This window comes from Sturnira hondurensis, unplaced genomic scaffold, assembly GCF_014824575.4.
Source record: "Sturnira hondurensis isolate 20B ecotype Veracruz unplaced genomic scaffold, ASM1482457v3 Scaffold0009178, whole genome shotgun sequence".
Classification (NCBI taxonomy): Eukaryota; Metazoa; Chordata; class Mammalia; order Chiroptera; family Phyllostomidae; genus Sturnira; species Sturnira hondurensis.
This window is the reverse complement of record NW_028081809.1, coordinates 3,783,081-3,801,586: the sequence shown is the minus strand read 5'-3', so window position 1 is coordinate 3,801,586 and position 18,506 is coordinate 3,783,081. Positions and strand designations below refer to the sequence as shown.

Below are 18,506 nucleotides of genomic sequence, written 5' to 3'. Positions count from 1 at the left end.
TCCTTTATAGTAGGGGGAGAGAGAGAGAGAGAGAGAGAGGAAGAGAGAGAGAAAGCAGGGGAATCGAGAGCATGCAGTCTCTCTGATGTGTCTTTTTTAAAAGGATACTAATCCTATAGGATCAGGACCCACCCTTAGGACCTCATTTTATTACTGGACAGGGGTCCTGGTCCTGAGCAGGTCTGCATAGGGCTGGGATGGTAGTGTGTGGGTTCTTGATTTCATGCAGGAAAGAGTTCAGGAGACTTTGAGGATGTGTTTATTAAAGCTGGGGACCATGAAACAAAGAAGGGTTTAGCACAGAAGAAGCAATGGGAGATAACTAGGCAGGGCTGCTTTGGCTCTTTAGAGAAGTTATGGGAAAGAAGTGAGCCATGGCAGGGCTGCTTTAGCTCACTGGGAAGCCAGAGAAAAGGAGGCCTTAGAGACAGTTCCAGGGGTTAGCCCGGCACATGTTGCTGCTGCCCATTGCTTGCCAGGTTGCAGGTCTTAGGGACTCTTAGTGTTTAGGAGATGCATGCCTGTGGGGGAAGACGAGGGGAAAGGGAGAGGTATGGGCGTGCTCCTCAGAGGGATAGCTTGCGTGCTGTGTCCTCTGTTTTGGGGGTTATTTATTTATTTAGAGAAAGGGGAAAGGAGGGAGAAAGGTGAGGGAACCATCAATCCGTATACACTGCAATTGGGGACTGAACCTGCAACCTTTTGTGTTGCAGGACGATGCCCAACCAACCAAACCACACTGGTCAGGGCTGTCTTGAGGGTTTTTATCTCTCTCTTGCAGGCAGGAATCTTAAGGGCAGTCTCAGGGGAAGATGTGATAGAATATTCATTAGCTTTCCAGGTGTGTCCTTTCAGGGTCCAGGTCTCCACTGAATTGTTGACCAGGTCAGGGATCGTTCATCAGTGTAGTTGGTCCTGATGTCAGCCATGGCATTGCTTGTCTGATTTTCTGGGCCTGGAGCTGAAACACAACTGAGGCCTAGAATCAACACCTCATTGTTCTGGGGACTTAATGCTTAAGGGCTAATCTCCAGCCCCCTTGTTTGTTCTACCTCTAAGGGGGGATGCATCTAACCTGTGTGACTATCAACATTCCAGGGGAGGAAAAGTCTGGGGAGGCTCTGAGCCTCGTGATAAATGATGTGAAAGGTCAGGGGGTCTAAACCGCATGACCTGTGATATGCTAGGGGAGGAGAGGTTACCTGTGGCAGGGGCGGGTGAGGTCCTTGTTTTCGCATTTTTTCCCATTGCTAGGTACCTGGGGTTTTCTGCCCTGGCGGCCTTCTATATCTGGTCCATCATTCTTACTCTGCTTACTACAAATCACTTTAGGGGTTAAGGCTTCAACATATAAAAATTGAAGGGTGGATGCAGTTCAGTTTGCAGCAGGAACTGTGAGTACCAAACTATATTTTCAGTTGCACTTAAACTGATCTGTTGGCCTCATCATATCTGCATAATAATGAAACCTACATTTTAAAACATACCCCACAGTGCTGTCTGTGTGTGAGTTCAAGCCCCTCATGGAGAAAGGCCAGTTGCTTATGTGATTCCAAGGAGAGTGACTGCGTCCTTTCCTAAGTTAGCCTGTCCGAAATGAATGCAAAATCTGGTCTTGAGTATTTGTTCTCAAATTGAGTTGCTCATCATATTTGTGTGGGGAGTTTGTTAATCATTTGGATGTCTGGGTTTCACTTTGCAAGCTGATTCCACGTAATACAGGGGAATCTGGGAATATGCACTTAGCCCTTCATTTTGCATAAGAACTACTAAGGGGGCTTGATTAAAATGAAGATGTCTTGGCCCTGGCTGGTGTAGCTCAGTGGATTGAATGCGGGCCTGCGAACCAGACGATCGCGGTTCAATTCCCAGTCAGGGCACACGCCTGGGTTGCAGGCCAGTTCCCAGCAGGGGCAAGTTCCCAGCAGGGGATGCATGAGAAGCAACCATACATTGATGTTTCTCTTCCTCTCTCCTTCCCTTTGCCTCTAAAGATAAATAAATAAAATATTTAAAAAAAATGAAGATGTCTTGGCTGCAGTCCCAGAGACAAGGAGAGCCAGGGACATCATTTTTCACAAGATCCCTGATGATTCTGAGGAACATGGCTCTGGCTGCTCTTAAAGCAATTTCAAGTCTTCTAACATCAGGTAGTTGGCCACCGTTCTGGGCTTTTGAGCCCCCAAATACAGAAAGGGTGCACAGCCCCACTTTTGCTGTTGGAGATAAAGGCAACTAGCAGGGCCACCTTTCTTGCTTGCCCTCTTCTCGGGCCCTGCGGGCATTCCCTCTGGGCAGGTGGGAGACCAGGCAGTGATTTAACAGGGAGTTCACTCTGACTTTTAGCACTTTAAATTTTAATAATTTACCACTGCATTTCAGCTCCAGATCTTTAGGCCATGCACCGTGGAAGTCTGTAGAAGAGGATGAGGTGTAGACAGCCCTCCTGTCCCTGCTGTTGCCCGGGACAGTGGGCCCACCCACAGCCAGTGGTGCTGTTCCTCACTGCACCAGGCCCCTGGGTTCCTAATAGGGCTCTCTGCACTTTGGCTCTTGAGCCCCAGCTAAAGTGCAGTTATTACCCAACTGTAAGGACATGTCCTGAGTGTGTCAGCTTGCAGGGGGCCTGGAGTCTGCATACCCCTACACCCAAGGCTGTGTCTGGGCAGAGCCAACAGTCATCAGGTACAGTGCTGTATTCTGCAGGCTCTCCAAAGAGCCCAAGTTAATGGTGATTTGCTTTATGCACAAGAAGGGCTGTGTTAGCCAGAGGGAATGTCTGCCCTGTTCTCTTTTCCAATCTGGAGAACATGTCAGAGAGTAGAAGGTCTTGGGCACCAAAGACCTTGGCACTCAGGGTGTGGGCCCTGCCAGGAAGAGCCTCAGCATCTCTTCTCTGCCCTGCGAGGAAGCTGGCCCTTTCTGCTCTGGACGAGGTCCCAGCAGGAGGCAAGCACAAGCAGATTGAGTCCACCAGCTTCATGAGGGGCTATTGGACAACGTTGGCTTGTTCTCTGCCATCAATCCATCATCCTAATGTTACCTGAAACCCTTTAGAAATAGACAGGACTGAGGCTTTCCATGGCCCAGGCGAGGCCCACACCTCTCCCACTATCAGCCCATCCACCCATCCATTCATCCTCACCTGTGCTTCAGGATTCTCTTTGTGTCAAATGAGTAGCAACAGGCCACCCCTGGGGGGCAAGGGAAGTATTACTCAGATAGCTCCTCTGCCCATCTGAAAGAAATTTCCTATGATTACTGACTGTTTGAATTCCAGATAAGTGACTTCAGGTGTGATTTAATCGGTCACCCATGCACTACACCAGCACCCCTTGAGCTTCAACCTGCACATGAGTGCCCTGGGAGATTGTTCAAGTGCCAATTTGGACTCAGCATTTGAGTGGGTGAGAGAACATGCACCCTAACCAGCTCCCAGGTACTGATGCTGCTCCTGGGTCCATATAAACCCATCCACACAAGAATTCTTTCCATTCATACTACGTGTACGTCCTGGGAAAGTGTGCATTTGCTGAGTTAAAGCAACTGCAGCCTGTCAGCCGTGAGCAGATGAGCCCCGGTGCCTAATGTTGCCTGCTCTCTGACCGCAGGGCTGTGGGCACTGTGGGGCCACGTTGGACTTGGCTTGTCAAAACTGGGCTGCCATGATTGAACCCTGGGAACAAAGAATAAATATAAGTACAGGGTATCCAGGGAAGAAATACCATTTGGCTGAGCTGTTACTCTGTAATAAAGAGAAGAGTCATCTGTTTTCTTCCTCCTTCTTGTCTCTCATCTGTGGGAACAGACAAGGTACAGGGAAGGCACAGAAGAGCAAGTTCACAGTGTTGGGAGACTGAATAGACATGTGCAAATACCACCTCCAGCTTAATGTTGCAAATTGCTTCATGTTTCAGGTTCCATGCGTTTGCAGAGAGAACAGAGTGTGTGGAATTTCCTGCATTCTCCCTAAAAGATGGTGACAGTGTAGTGACTTGGAATTCAAGGAAACTGAAAGGAAAACTTCCTCCAGGTACTTGGAACCAAAAAGAAACAAGTGTGCTTTGTATCTTAATTTCAGATGATCTTGTATCCTTGGAAATAAAGCACCAGGTAGGGACTGTGTCTTGTATTATTTATGTGGTATGAGGGTAGAGTAGAGTTCATGGATGTTAATAGTGAATTTTTCAGTTTAGCAACCAGTCATAAACTCATCACCCAGGGAAGTTATCTGAGTGATAGTGTTTACAAACTTGGGAACCTTCCGGAGACATGGCCCCAGGGCCTGTCAGTGCAGTACACAGTTCTCGCAGTTCTCGGCAGGGCAGAGCCCTCTGCTGCCCAGGTCGGCTGGATGCTGTGGTGAGGACTCCTCCAGTTCCTGGGTTCTCTGCTGCCCTGCGTGGCAGTGACAACAGTGCTAGTAGGTGATGCATGTGTGGGATTGAACTGCCTCTTGTTGGGGGCCAAGGTGCACAGGAACCCTGCACAGGCCAGAAGAACCTCCCCTTTCATTCAGGGAATGTGATCAGAGAGTGTAACAGGCATAGAAAATGACGTCACAAAATCAAGGAGAAGTAGGGTTATGGATTGGAAAAACAGCACTAGACAGTTACTCAGAAAGCCAACACCTGGGAGTTTCTTTGGTACTGGTGAAATCGCCAAGTGCCAGGCACTGATAACACACCGTGGAGAGAAGCAGGGAAGGAGCTCCGGTTCCTGTGTGAGAAGACAAAGGGGTAGTTAGACATCTGAGAAAGCCACCCACCTCCACTTTCCTGCTCATTTTTAGTAATTGACAGAAGAATTTCTAGCTTCTGTATGAGGCAAGAACAACTCTTTGGGAGCAGGGGAGAAGCTGCAAGACACAGCTGCTTAAAAGCTTCCTTTTTATGTAACAGTGTTACTGAGGCTCCCAGGGGAAGGGCACTGGACTGAGCAGGAGGCAGCCCTGTCAGGTAGGGAAGGCAGGGGGCAGCCACATGGACAGGTGGAAATGAAGGCACGAGTGGATCACTAAGTGTGTATCTGAGACACACTTTGTGAATTCAGATTCTTAGTGCCCTAAATCGGAGCAGGGGATTGGTCCCAGTGGAACTCATGGAGGGCACTGCTTTAGGTAATAACCAACACCTTTGTGCTAATGGTGAATTAGATGTCTCCAAGAAATTGAGAAAATATCAATTGATAAGCAAGGTTGATGCTAATCTAGGAAAAATAATTCAAGATGTATGCCATGCCTATTGAAAATAATTTACAGGGTTAAACCTAGTGGACAATAGGTAAAGAATGTGAGATGTCACCAGCCCCCCAAGCCATGCCAATCACTGTAAATAGAGTTTAATTTTGGCCTATGTATTCCTTGGAAAGTTAGTTTAAAAGGCAGCCTATCAGGCTGCATAGCTTACATTTTCAGTAAGTACATCTTCCAACCCTATGAAGCATATAAATTAAATTAGGTATAAAAAACATTTTATTAGAATAAAGTGCTCAGAGGGTGGTCTGCCATTCAGTGATCGCATGTTTTGAATATGAAGAGTTCCAGATTTTAAATGTGTGATCTTGCCTCCTCTATCCATCACAATGTCCCAGAAATATGAATATTTCAAAGTCAACCTTTCCCACTCAAAAACTGCCCAGAAATCCTCGACTATTTTGTTTGGAAAATTTGTTGTTTCCAACCTCATCTGGAACCTCAGAGACAAGTCTCTGGTCTTTTCCTTCTCCCCATATCCCCATGATCTATTTCAAATAGCACATAAAGGACAGCCTTTATCTGGATATTGTTTTTTTGTCTCCTAATTTAGCAGAAGAAGGTATTTGTATCTGCTTTTTCATTCTCATTTCCTCCATAATTTCTAGAGAAAAGGGGGAAAGATATTGCCTTATGTAGTTGTGTATATCCTGGAAGTAAAGGCTACATCTTAGAAGTTTAAAGGCATGTTAAAATGAGCTCTAAGACTGAACATGAAACCTGGTATCTTCATCTACTGTATAGGAAGGACAGTCTTTCACTTTCCTTGTTGCACATTTATGTGTTGCACATTATGTTGCCACTCACTGCATTTATATCAAAAAAGTATCATTTGAACATAACCCATCTATTTTCAATTTCTCAGATTCCAAAATAACATTTGATAGGTTGGTGTAAAATTCTGGTGTTTTTAAAGAGAGTATAATTTGTAAATATTAAATAAATGACTCTCTTCACAACCTCTCTAACACTTATTTGTAACTTTGTTTATGAGAGGTTGTGGAGAAAATGGAACCCTAGTGCACTGTTGGTGGGATTGCAGACTGGTGCAACCACTATGGAAAACAGTATGGAATTTCCTCAGAAAACTAAAAATGGATCTGCTGATTACACAATCCAAAAGAACCTATGCACCCTAATGTTCGTAGCAGCACAATTTACAATAGCCAAGTGTTGGAAGCAACCTAGGTGTCCATCAGTAAATGAATGGATCCAAAAACTATGGTACATTTACAAAGTGGAATTCTATGCAGCAAAAAGAAAGAAGGAGCCTCCTACCTTTTGCAACAGCATGGATGGAACTGGAAAGCATTATGCTGAGTGAAATAAGCCAGGCGTTGAAAGACAAATACCATATGATCTCACCTTTAACAGGAAGCTAAACAACAAAACAAACAAGCAAGCAAAACATAACCAAAGACACTGAAATAGAGAACAGGCTGACAGTGACCAGAGGGGAGAGGAGAGGGGATTATAGGGGAAAAGAGTGAAGGGTTTGCAGGAACAAGTGTAGAGGACACATGGACAATAACCTGGGGCAGGGGGACAAGGGAAGGAGGTGAGGAGGGGTTCAGGGAAAAGATGGAAAACTACTTGAACAACAATAAAAGATGTAAAAAAAAACCCTCTCATCTGTTTTTCTCTATTATATCAGTTATTTCCTAGAAACCATTATATTGCTTCTGATTATTAAATGAAAGCAATACAGTGTACTAACTCTCTAAATGTTTAATTTTTGTCACTTCAAAGAGTTTTTTTTCTAAAGTGGTTAGAGCAGGGGTGTGTGTTGCAAGGTGCATTACATACATTAACTCATTTAATCGTCCCAACAACCATATGAGGTGAATGATATCATTATCCCAATTTTTCAGAAGAGAAACAGCCTTGGAGTTATTTTCTGAGGTTACACAGCTGTTAGGAGGCAGAGCGGAGTCTGAGTCCAGGCCCATGGAAATCAGGTTGCCTTACACTCTGCAGACAAATTATAGACAAGATAGAAAATACAGAGAAAAAAGGGGACTTCTGGAATCTGAGCTGTGCTGAGAAACTAGAATCTGGAATGGGGACATATCGATGAAGATACTGTTGTGTGGAATAGCTGAGATTTTCCTGCCTATGTTCTCCTCTGGACTTTTATGGTGTCACAACTTATCTTTAAATCTTTTGGACTTCTGGCCAGGATGGAGGCGTAGGTGGAAACACTGTACCCCCTCCCCAAACTAAATTTAAAGACAGCGAAGTTTTAGAAACAAAAACACAGCCAAAACAGTGAAAATTGAACTGTACAGAAGTCTGACAACAATGAACCACTCAGCCAGACCCCATCACAACCCAGCGACTGGGTGGCCTGGCCCTGGTGAACACCTAAGGCTCCACCCCTCATACATAACAGGTGCGAACAGACCAAACATTATGACTCAAGAACAACTCAAAGCCCCAGAGCCTATAATTCTAAGTGACCAAGAAATAGCCAACCTATCAGATCACCAGTTCAAAACACTGGTGATCAGGATGCTCACAGAACTGGCCAATTTTAGTCACAAATTAGAGGAACATATGAAGGCTAAACTGATTGAAATGAAGGGAAATGCACAGGAAACCAGTAGTGATGGAAAGGAAACTGGGACTCATATCAGGGGAGTGTACCAGAAGGAAGAAAGAAACAACCAAACAGAAAAGAAGGAAGAAACAAGAATTCAAAAAAATGAGGAGAGGCTTAGGAATCTCCAGGACATCTTTAAACACTCCAACATCCGAATTATAGGGGTACCAGAAGGGGAAGAGGAACAGCCACAAGTGGAAAACTTATTTGAACAAATAATAAAGGAGAACTTCCCCAGTCTGGCAAAGGAAATAGACTTCCAGGAAATCCGGGAAGCTCAGAGAGTCCCAAAGAAGTTGGACCCAAGGAGGAACACACCAAGGCACATCATGATTACATTAGCCAAGATTAAAATGAAGGAGAGAATTCTAGAAGCAGTAAGAGATAAGGGGACAGTCACCTACAAAGGAGTTCCCATCAGACTGTCAGCGTATTTCTCAAAAGAGACCTTACAGGCAAGAAGGGGCTGGAAGGAAGTATTCCAAGTCATGAAAGGCAAGAACCTACATCCAAGATTGCTCTATCCAGCAAAGCTTTCATTTAGAATGGAAGGGCAGATACAGTGCTTCTCACATAAGGTCAAATTCAAGGAGTTCATCATCACCAAGCCCTTATTATATGAAATGTTAAGGGGACTTATCTAAGAAAAAGGAGAGAAAAAATAGGAACAGTGAAAGGACAGCAAACTCACAGTTATTAACAACCATACCTAAAACAAAAGCAAACTAAGAGGACAGCTAGATTGGGAGCAGAACCATAGAAATGAAGATCACATGGAGGGTTAGCCACAGGGGAGTGGGAGGAGGAGAAGGGGGAATAAGGTGCAGAGAATAAGTAGCATAGATGGTAGGTAGAAAGTAGACAGGGGGAGGGCAGGAATACTATGGGAAATACAGAATCTAAAGAACTTGTGATACATGGACATGAACTAAAGGGGGGGACTGGTGGGGGAGGGATGTGCAGGGGGGAGGGGTGTGAAGGGGGGAATGGGACAACTGTAATAGCATAATCAATAAAATATATTTAAAAAAATAAAAATAAATCTTTTATCCACCTTGAAAAAATAGAAAATACAGAGAAAAAAGAAAAATAAATATTGTTGCCACCCAAAGATTTTCACTGTTGAACATAGTACTTCCTTCCAATCTTCTCATTGCATATTATTTTTAACAAATGAAGCATAAAGGCTATATTATGTACCAATTTGGACATTGCATTTTCTACTCAATATTGTAGCTAGTATATTTCCATGTTTCTAGAAAACTTTTGTAAATGCCACTTTAAAACCCATAAGTTTATGACCATGTTGCATAATTTTGTTAATCATTTTCTGTTCGATGTTTGGGTACTTTCTAATTGTTTTTGCTGTTATAGATGGTACAGCACTTATCTTTTGTGGTGTATTTCCCCCTGTATTTTAGATTTGGGGGGATTGATTTCTAGTAGTGAAAATACTGGATCAATATATTTGAATATTTGGGTGTAATCTCTCACATTGAATTGCTTTCCAAAAGACGTTTCAAGGCAAGTTAACTCATCTCAGAAGTGTATGGGAAGACCCATTTCACTGAAGTCAAATTAGCATAAAAATAGGATCTCATTGTTTCTATCTAAATTTCTTTATTCATATATATCTTTTAATTAAATTTATTAGGGTAACATTGGTTAATAAGGTCATAAGGTTTCAAGTGGACATTCCTATGATACATGATGTGCGCACATATATGACCACATATGTGCATCCATCTAAAGGTGAGCATTGTGTGCCCACCACCCAAAGGTAAATCATCATCTGTCACCATATATTTGGACCACTTTACCCTTGATTGTCTCCCCACCCCTTCCCTGTGGACAACACCTTCACTATGGACAAAGCCATAATGCTATCTGTAGCTCATGGGCTTCAGTTTTATATTTCACATGAGTAAAATCATATGGTTTTTGTTCTTTTCTATCTGACTTATTTTGCTTGGCATGATACTCTGAAAATCCATTCATGTTGTTGCAATTGGCAGTATTTCATCTTTTCTTATGGCTGGGTAGTGTTCTGTAGTGTTTATATACACACACACACGTACCACATCTTTATTCAATCCTCTATCGAAGGACACTTCAGTTGTCTCCATGTCTTGGCTACCTTGAGTAATACTGCAATGAACATAAGAGTGCATATATCTTTGCAAATAAATGTTTTTAATTTTTTCAGGTAAGATAGGTTGCTGTGTTCTTAATTTTTTGAGGAACCACCATACTGTTATCCATAGTGGCTGCACCAGTTTGCAGTCCCACCAGCAGTGAATGAGGGATCCTTTTTCTCTACATCCTCACCAATAACAGTTGTTATTACCTGTCTTGTTGATCATACCCATTCTAATAGGTGTGAGGTTTTATCTCACTGTAGTTTTGATTTGTATTTATTTCCCTAATGGCTAGTGCAGCTGAGAATCTTTTTATGTATCTATTGCCATGTGTATGTCTTCTTGAGAAGTGTCTGTTCAGGTCCTCTGCCCATTTTTAATTGGATTGTTCATTTGGTGTTGAGTTGTATGAGTTCTTTATATATTTTGGATATTAATCCCTAGTCAGAGCTGTTGTTGGCAAATATCACTCCCATTTGATTGACTGACTTTTTGTTTTGTTAGCAGTTTCTTTTGCTGTGCAGAAGCTTTTTAGTTTGATATAATCCCATTCATTTATTTTTGCCTGTACTTCCCTTGCTTTTGGGGTCAAATTCATAAAATGTTCTCCATAACCAAGGCCCATAACTTTAATACCTATGTTTTCTTCTATATAATTTGTTTCAGATTTTTTTATTTAGGCCTTTGATCCATTTTGATTTTATTTTTTGACTATGGAAAAAATCTACTTTGATTCTTCTGCATGTGACTTTCCAGTTTTCCCAACACCATGTATTGAAGAGGCTTTTATTTCTCTATTGTGTGTTGTTGGCTCCTTTGTCAAAAATTATTTGCCCATATAAGTGTGGTTTTATTTCTGGGATGTCAATTCTGTCCCATTGGTCTGTGTGCCTGCTTTTCTGCCCATATCATGCTGCTTTAATTATTGTCACTCTGGAGTATAATTTGAAGTCACATGGTGTGATACCTCCAGCTTTGTTCTTTTTTATCAGGATTGCTTTGGCTATTTGGGGTCTTTTGTGGTTCCATACAAATCTGATGACTTTTTTTGTTGTATTTCTTTAAAAAATGACATTGGGATTTTGATGGGATTACATTAAATATATATATATTGTTTTGGAAAATATGGCCATTTTAACTTTGTTGATGCTTCCAATTCATGAATACAGAATATCTTTCCATTTCATTGTGTCTTTTTCAGTATCTTTTAATAATGCTTTGTAGATTTCAGTCCTTCACATCTTTTGTTAAGTTTATTCCTAGGTATTTTATTATTTTGGTCACAATTTCAAGAAGAGTTTTATTTTATTTCTTTTTCTGAAGTTTCATTGTTAGTATATAGGAAAGCAGTGGATTTTTGTACATTAATTTTGTATCCTGCAACTTTACTGTATTTGTTTGTTGTTTGCATTAGTTTCTTTGGTGGAATCTTTAGGGCTTTCTATATATAGAATATGTCATCTGCAAAAAGTGACACTTTTACTTTTTCATTCCCAGTTCGACGCCTTTTATTTCTTTGGCTTGCCTGGTCACCCTGGATAGGACTTTCAGAACTATGCTGAGTAACAGTGGTGACAGTGGGCATCCTTTTCTTCCTGATTTTATGGGAAAATTTTTCACTTTTTCACCATTGAGAATGATATTAGCTGAGTGTCATATATGGCCTTCATTATGTTGAGATACATTCCTTCTATATCCATTTCATTGAGTGTTTTAATCATAAATGGATGTTGTATCAAATGCTTTTTCTGCATCTATTGATAAGATTATATGATTTTTATCCTTTGTTTTGTTATTGTGTTGTATTACATTGATCAGTTTGCATATGCTGCACTGTCCTTGTGCTCTTGAAATGAATCTTACTTGATGTGATGTGCTATTTTAAAAATATATTGTTGTATTTAATTTGATGGTATTTTGTTCAGTATTTTTGCATCTGTATTCATCAGAGATATTGGCCTATCATTTTCTTTTTCTGTGTTATCCTTGCCAGGGTTTGATATCGGGGTTGTGTTGGCCTCATAAAATGTATTAGAAAGTATTGCCTCTCATTCAATTTTTTGGAATAGTTTCACAAGGATAGATATCAAATATTCTTCAAATGTTTGGTGGAATTCACTAGTGAAGCCACCTGGTCCTGGACTTCTAGTTGGGGGGAGTTTTTTTTTATGGTTGTTTCAATTTCCTCACTGATTATTGGTCAATTAGATTTTGTAATTCTTCATGATTCAGTCTAGGAAGGTTATATATTTGTGGGAACTTACCCATTTTTTTTAGGTTATTGAATTTGGTGGCATGTAGCCTTTCATTGTATTCTAGTTTGATCCTTTATATTTCTGTGAGTCTTTTTTCCCTTAGTGAATCTAGCCAGGGGTTTGCCAATTTTAATCTCTTCAAAGGACCAGCTCTTTGTTGTATTGTTTGTATAATCGTTTTGTTCTTTATTTCACTTAGTTCTGCCATAATTTTTATTATTTCCTTTCCTCTTCTGTATTTGGGTTGCTCTTGTTCTTTTTCTAGTTAGGAGTAGTGCTAGGTTGTTTACTTGGGATTTCTCTTGTTTCATGAGATAGGCCTATAATGATACAAACTTTCCTCCTATTGCCGCTTTCACTGAATTCCAGGAGTTTTGATATGCCGTATTGTCATTCTTATTTGTCTATATATCTCTTGATCTCACCCTTTATGTCTTCTTTGACCCAGTCAATTTTTAGTACTAGTATGTTGTCTAATCTCCACATATTTTTGGCTTTATTTCCTTTTTGAAGTAGATTTCTAATTTCAAAGCATTGTGGTCAGAGAATATGCTTGATATGATTTCAATCTTCTTGAATTTGCTGAGGTTAGTTTTGTGACCCAACATATAGCCTAGCCTTGAGAATGTTCCATGTGTACCGGAGAAGAATGTGTAATCACACAAAACCCAAAACAGAGACATATAACTTAAAAAAAGAGGAAAGAGGTATGGAATACTATCTGTATTTCTTTGATGAAGAAATTAGTGTTAAGTATTAGTGAAAAGCGATGAATATTTTATACTTTTCTTTTGTGAATTACCTGTTTGTCTTTTGCCCATTGATCTGTTGGAGCCTTGTATTTCTTATATTGTGTAAACTCTGTATATTAATGATGTTAACTCTTTGGTGTTATTACTTATGGATACTTTTTTCTAGTAATAGTTTTGCTTTTGAGTTTGGATAAATTTTATATGCAACATTAAAATCTGCAATCCAATCTGTGAATCCTATAACTTTTGTGATTCTGTCTCTTTTCCATTTGATTGTTTATGGCTTGAGTTTAAAACAAATAAGTCTCTTTGGTCCATCTAAATTTATTTTGAAGTGTGATGTAATGTATGATGTAAATGGATGTTTTTCTTTAGTAGCTCACACTTGTAGTCACACCATTTATCTTTCTGGCTTTTTATAATATATTACTTTCCTATGTGATAGGCTTACTTCTGAATTGTGTGCTCTCCTTCACTCCCCTTTCCCTTCTAGTCTTCCCTTTCTAGTGATGACCTATGGCATTAATTTGTTTTTCTATCTTCCCTGTGTATTTCTTGTAGATGTGAAAAAATGGGTTTGATATTTATTTATTTAACTCTATTTTTTATCATTGTTTATCCCTCTGTACCCTCTTCCAACCCCACTATGCCCCCTTCCCCTCCCCCTCCCCCTTGTAGTCACCACACTGTTGTCTGTGTCCCTGTGTCCTTTCTCTTTTTTTCTTTTTTGCTCAATACCTCCACCTCTATCCCAGCCAGCTTGATATTTTTTGAATAAACCTTCCTTTTGTGAAGTGTTGGACTGAACCTTCTAAGGGGAAAATGTATGTATGACTGATTTTTATGCTATCTTACTCAGTGCCTGCTCATTTCCTCATAATATCCATTGACATTTTAAGCTTTTTATTTTTTTACTCCCAATACATTTTACTTCCTTTCTCTTTTTTTCTTTTCTTCACTCCTTCTGCCACCTTGTTCATAAGTATAGATTTGGGTAGGGTCAGCTGTACAATATAAAAGGAAAACAAATGATTGAGCTTAATCAGCAGTGTGCTTACTTCATTTCCCTTGTCAATGTACTAAAGCCTTTAAACATTTAGAACAATAATATTGCATTTGTACCAATTAGCAAGTGGCAATTTAAAAAGTGATAAATATTCTCTAAAGTTCCCAGAATCCTTTGGACTGTTTCAACTTAAATTAGTAGAGACTGGATAAATTAGATAAATGCACTGCTACAAATTCTGATTTCATTTAATTTTGGTTTTTGATACTTATTGATGACATATTTATATAAATTTAAATTTCTTATCATAGGTTTGATAAATAAATTATTATAGTATCTACAAATAAGTTAGTTATGTATGAATTATGACCAACCGTTAGGCCTTATATTTTTGGGATGATTCCTTACATAAATATCTGCTCATAAAAGAAAAAGCAGTTGCAAATTGAGAGCAACTTTGTCTTGTTTTTTTCTTCATTATAAAGGCAAAAATAGATCCATCAAGTACAATCATTTATTTATTCTGTGCTTGCTTTAGATTCTTTTATGGACATTAATTCCTCGGAAGAATTTCTCCTCAGATTGAATCTTTTCTTATTTGTTTTTCCAGGGTTGTTCTTTTCAGGTGATAGAAAGCTTTTCCAGTATTTTGAGATGGGCATTAGGTTGGTACATTAAATGGTACATTACATTTAAAGTTTTTCTTGCATTACCTCCCAGGAGGTAAATAAGTTCATGGTCAATCTGTTTCACCATCAAGACTATTTAGAGAGAGGACAGGAAGGGGACTAAGGTTCATGGTATCTATTGTGTCAGCTCCATGGAGCATGTGTGCCTGCTCTCCTCAGCAATCAAGAGGAAATTGCCTCTAATCCATGGTTCTGTGGTTAGGTGCTGTGTAAAGGCCTTCCCCTAGGTTTCTGAGAACCTAAGGGGAACCCTTTTGCTCCCCTTGCACTCTGGTGTTCTCTGTTTGCCTGCACTGAGTCTGGCTCCCCCATGGTAGCCTGGATGGAAATTCATGCCCTCTATTTATAGGTGTGATTTTAATAGATGTTACTGACCCTCTGAAAGTTGAGGAAAGACTAACATGCATCCTCCCTGCATCTACTCTTCTATTTCTTCTTTTATCTTTGGAAGCCTCTCACTATTTCTATTTAAGAGCAAAACATGCCACTGAATCTCCCCTTTAATCCCAATGAGAATATTGAGCTTCTTGGACCTGTTGTTTATGGTTTTCATCAAATTTTGAAAATTTTCAGCTATTATTTCTTGATCACAGGTCTACAGGTCAACTGCAGTTTGAGTACTCTAGGATGGATTTGTCTTCTTTTAACTAGTGCTATCGATGGTATATTTTTATTGTAGCAAATACCATGAGCACAACAGCCAAGCCAAACCATGCAGCCATAAATAAGGTCCCTGTTCATGTTACATCCACTAGTATTCCATTGACCAAAACAAACCACATGACCAAGTCCAATAGTAGTGAGATAGGAGTCTCCACTCACACCAGGATGTGTGAGGAAACTAAAGAAAACTAAATATTTGCTGAACAATAATGTAAGCTATCATAATCTTTTGTTCTTGTGTGATTCTTTCCGTGGCTGTAGGAGAATATTTGCTGAATCAACTTTGAAGTTAGACCTGGATTCAAACCCTAGTTTTGCCACTAATTACTTGTGTGACCTTAGGCAAGTTACTAATCTTTCTGAGCTATGTTCACTCAGCTGTTAAAACGGACATAATAACATTTACCTCAGGTGGTTGTTAGGAGAAGTAAAGCAATGGCACACATGAAAGTGTTTACTATACAATTGGCATTTAGCCCTGGCTGGTGTAGCTCAGTGGATTGAGTGTGGGCTGTGAACCAAAGGGTGGCTGGTTCAATTTCCAGTCAGGGCACATGTCTGGGTTGCAGGTCAGGTGCCCAGTGGAGGTCATGTGAGAGGCAACCACACATTAATGTTTCTCTTCCTTTCTTTCTCCCTCCCTTCTGCTCTTTCTAAAAATAAATAAAATCAATAAAATCTTTAAAAAATGAAATTGGCATTTAGTTAGTGTTAGTTTTCTTTTGGGACTTCAAGTGGACTTTTATTGTAGACATTGGTTCTAGAAACTAGGATGATCCAACAGGAAATGCAGCCTCTATCATAAAGAACATTTTTAGTGTAGTCATGATACTAACAAGTTTATTTGCATGCATAAGATGGATGGGAACTGGAGTTTGGAACTAGGAAGTGAATATTGTATTGTTGAATGTGTCCTAATGGGAGGAAGAGCCATTTTTAAGGTTGATACTAGGAGTAGGCCACTAGGACCTATCTAGAGGAAATCAGGAGCACCTGCTCTTCTCCTGGAAGTGGTAAGTAGGATTTTACTGTGGGGCCCTTTATGGAAATGACTTTCATTCACTTCCCTACTGTCAGGCTGGGCTGAGTGACAGGCTTGAATGGTGTAGGAATATTGTAAATTGGACCTGGTAATTTTCAGTCCTCAGAAGCTTTCAGATTGGGATGGGTTCTTCTGGTTGGGGGCTGGATTATTCCCATCTTGGGAAATAATTTTAACTGCTGGTGCTTTCCAGACACTGTATTTCTAAGAGGTGCAGTCCTAATCCTATGGGGAGCTACTCCTTAGCTTATGAAAGCCCTGTAGGCCATAGTGAGGGGTCGGTTTAGTGGTTTGGGGACTTTCTCTAAGGAAGAAAAAAAGGTATTTTATCTTTAGTTTAGTTCTTTCTGTTTTATGCCAAAAATAATAATTAAACTGAAATTATAAAGTTTTCAATAAGGGCCTGGCATCAGGCTGAAAAAAAGAGGAAATAATTTTATCATTGATGTAGTTATCCCAGCATTTGGGCTCACTGGTGAAGCTCACATGGACTTTAGATGGCCTACAGTGTCAGGCTCTTCAGGATTGGAATGCAAGGCAGTCCAATGGTATGATGAGTGCCCAGGTGACAATATGGTCATAACTCTGAGCTCCCACTTCAAGCCAGAACATTATTACACTTTATACTTGCACCGAAGGAATAGAAGGAGGAGAGAACCTGCAGACAGTTGGAGCACAGTTTTCACTTTCACGTGTATACATATTTTTTCATGTATCACCAGCAGAACCAGTAGCTCAGAACCCTGTCCTGGTTCTAGGAGATCAGTGTTGGGCAGCGTAGCACTTTCACTTCTGGGCCCACCCCACTCATTCTGTCATCACTAATCAATCCATCCTTGCCCCTTTCTACTAAACCTGTACCGGCCACAGCCCGCCCCCTCCCCGCGCCCCCAGCACAGCATGCTGGCCAGCCCCCGCCAGTGGAGCAGAACTGGCAAATAAGGTTCGGTGTGTTCACGACCATGTTTTGCTTATGGGACATGAGAAAGACTTAGCAATGAATAAATAAAAAGGAATATCAGGTAATACAAAAAAGTCCTGTTTCTGAGAGTATCTTTGCTTTTGTCCAGTTCTCCTGGCAAAATGGTGGTAGAAAAGCTGCTCTATTCTAATACTATTATTAAGTCCAAAAATGGTGTAGCCATAAAAATGTGGTTGATTCTGTCTTTGGAAACTGTCTTCTTTTGTGTTGGTGGAGAAAAATGCATGGACTAAAACTAACTATTATAAAACCAGATTTTCTTTTCTTTAACATACATTCAAACTGTTATGTTTAAAGAGAAAAAAAATCAAGTTGCATTCTTAGAATACACTTGTGACCTTTAATTAGATAGTTGAAGTTTACTGGCTCACCACTTGACCTTGGCATTGCTGCTTCGTTTCTAATCTCTAATTTAATTCAGAAGCACTGATGGGTGCCTGTTTGTAGCTTACTGACAGCAGGGAGTTCTCTCAGAGGTAGCCTTCCTTCTCTCCAGAATCCAGTTTATTTTTTATTATTTTTTAAAGATTTTATTTATTTATCTTTTTTAAAACTCTTTTTTAAAGATTTTATTTATTTACCTTTAGAGGGGAAGGAGGGAGGGAGAGAAACATCAATGTATGGTTGCTTTTTGTGCATCCCCTGCTGGGAGTTGGCCTGCAGGGAACTGGTCTGCAACCCAGGCATGTGTCCTGACTGGGAATTGAACCGCGATCCTCTGGTTCACAGGCCTGTGCTCAATCCACTGAGCTACACCAGCCAGGGCTATTTATTTATCTTTAGAGGGGAAGGGAAGGAGAGAAGGAGAGAAGGATCGATATACAGTTGCCTCTCGTGAGTCCCCTGCTGGGAACTGGCCTGCAACCCAGGCATGTGCCCTGACTGGGAATCGAATGGCAATCATATGGTTCACAGGCCCATGCTCAATCCACTGAGCTACACCAGCCAGGGCCAGAATCCAGTTTAATTCAGTGGATGAAGCTGCACCAGCTGCACTTCCAAAATTGTTGCCACGTTACAGTTGACAAGACTGAAACTTTAATGATCTCCATAGTCCTGTTCCCTCGAACAGTTGGTCGCTTTAAATTTCTTTTTGCTGCTGTGAGACGATCATCTGGTTAGT

At 40.5% G+C, this 18,506-nt stretch overlaps 1 protein-coding gene across 3 annotated transcripts in view; it reads left to right on the top strand.

Annotated features, from left to right (window-relative positions):
* The window catches only part of VWA3B (von Willebrand factor A domain containing 3B), a 172,488-nt gene that overhangs the window by 39,828 nt on the left and 114,154 nt on the right, over positions 1-18,506 (top strand). For all 3 annotated transcript variants that reach the window (XR_005068002.1, XM_037056830.1, XM_037056829.1), the window contains exon 7: positions 3,918-4,033. Coding sequence is in view for 2 of the 3 variants with exons in the window: in XM_037056830.1 (XP_036912725.1) it covers positions 3,918-4,033 (116 nt within the window). In the remaining variant the exon portion in view is untranslated. The remainder of the gene's footprint in view (positions 1-3,917; positions 4,034-18,506) is intronic.